This window comes from Plectropomus leopardus, unplaced genomic scaffold, assembly GCF_008729295.1.
Source record: "Plectropomus leopardus isolate mb unplaced genomic scaffold, YSFRI_Pleo_2.0 unplaced_scaffold86887, whole genome shotgun sequence".
In the NCBI taxonomy this organism is placed as follows: domain Eukaryota; kingdom Metazoa; phylum Chordata; class Actinopteri; order Perciformes; family Serranidae; genus Plectropomus; species Plectropomus leopardus.
Window position 1 is genome coordinate 1 of NW_024695779.1, and position 905 is coordinate 905.

The 905-nt window shown below is 48.6% G+C and overlaps 1 protein-coding gene across 1 annotated transcript; it reads left to right on the forward strand.

The window, feature by feature from the left end:
- Positions 1-42: 42 nt before the first annotated feature.
- On the forward strand, positions 43-691 carry LOC121940437 (importin subunit alpha-1-like; the record flags this gene model as incomplete). The annotated part of the gene is made up of 3 exons (XM_042483213.1): positions 43-128; positions 237-505; positions 597-691. Coding segments are annotated over exons 2-3 (324 nt in total), but the record flags the coding sequence as incomplete, so codon positions are not given.
- Positions 692-905: the final 214 nt, after the last annotated feature.

Genomic DNA, 905 nt, shown 5'->3' on the forward strand with positions numbered 1-905 from the left:
TTTTTTTTTTTTAACTTCTTTTTTTGTGACCGTCTCCAGGCCACCAGGCAGTGGACGGTTGAGGAGATCCTCACAGGAGTGAACAGCAGTAGCGTTGAGTCTCAGCTCCAGGCCACGCAGGCTGCACGGTAACGACGAATCGTCAAATCTCTCCTAACATGAGCCTTTTTACTGCACAATCAAAACCACCACCTGCAGCCGCCGTGACTCACTTTTCGGTCGTCTCCTGACTGCAGGAAGCTTCTGTCCCGCGACAAGAATCCGCCCATCAACCAGATGATCAGCGCCGGTCTGATCCCGAAGTTTGTGTCCTTCCTGGGTCTGGCAGACTCTCCTCCGATCCAGTTCGAGGCCTCCTGGGCTCTGACCAACATCGCCTCCGGGACGTCCGATCAGACGGCGGCGGTCGTGGAGGGCGGGGCCATTCCTGCCTTCATCAGCCTGGTCACTTCCCCCCACCAGCACATCAGCGAGCAGGCGGTCTGGGCCCTCGGAAACATCGCCGGTAACCGGCAGGGTTGATCTTTTTGTCTAAATTCTGGTCATATTTGGGTAAAAGCGAAGGTCATGTATGTTTTGTTTTTTTGCTTTTTTAGGTGATGGGTCCGCCCTCAGAGACCGCGTCATCAAGCACGGAGCCGTGGCTCATCTGCTCAGTCTGCTGGCCGTCCCCGACCTGTCTGTCTTTAGTGTAAGTAAACTTTTTTTCTATTTTTATTTTAATTTTCCACCCAGATTATTGCATACAATCATGACATCGCCACTTTTTTGCAGTTTATTACAAAAAGTTACAGAAATGCAACAAACCTTTAAAGCAGCATTATGTCAAAACTCCTCTGAGCTGCTGTTTTTCCTTTTAAAATGGAAAAATATATTTAGAAAAGTAAATAAAATAACAAAGTGAT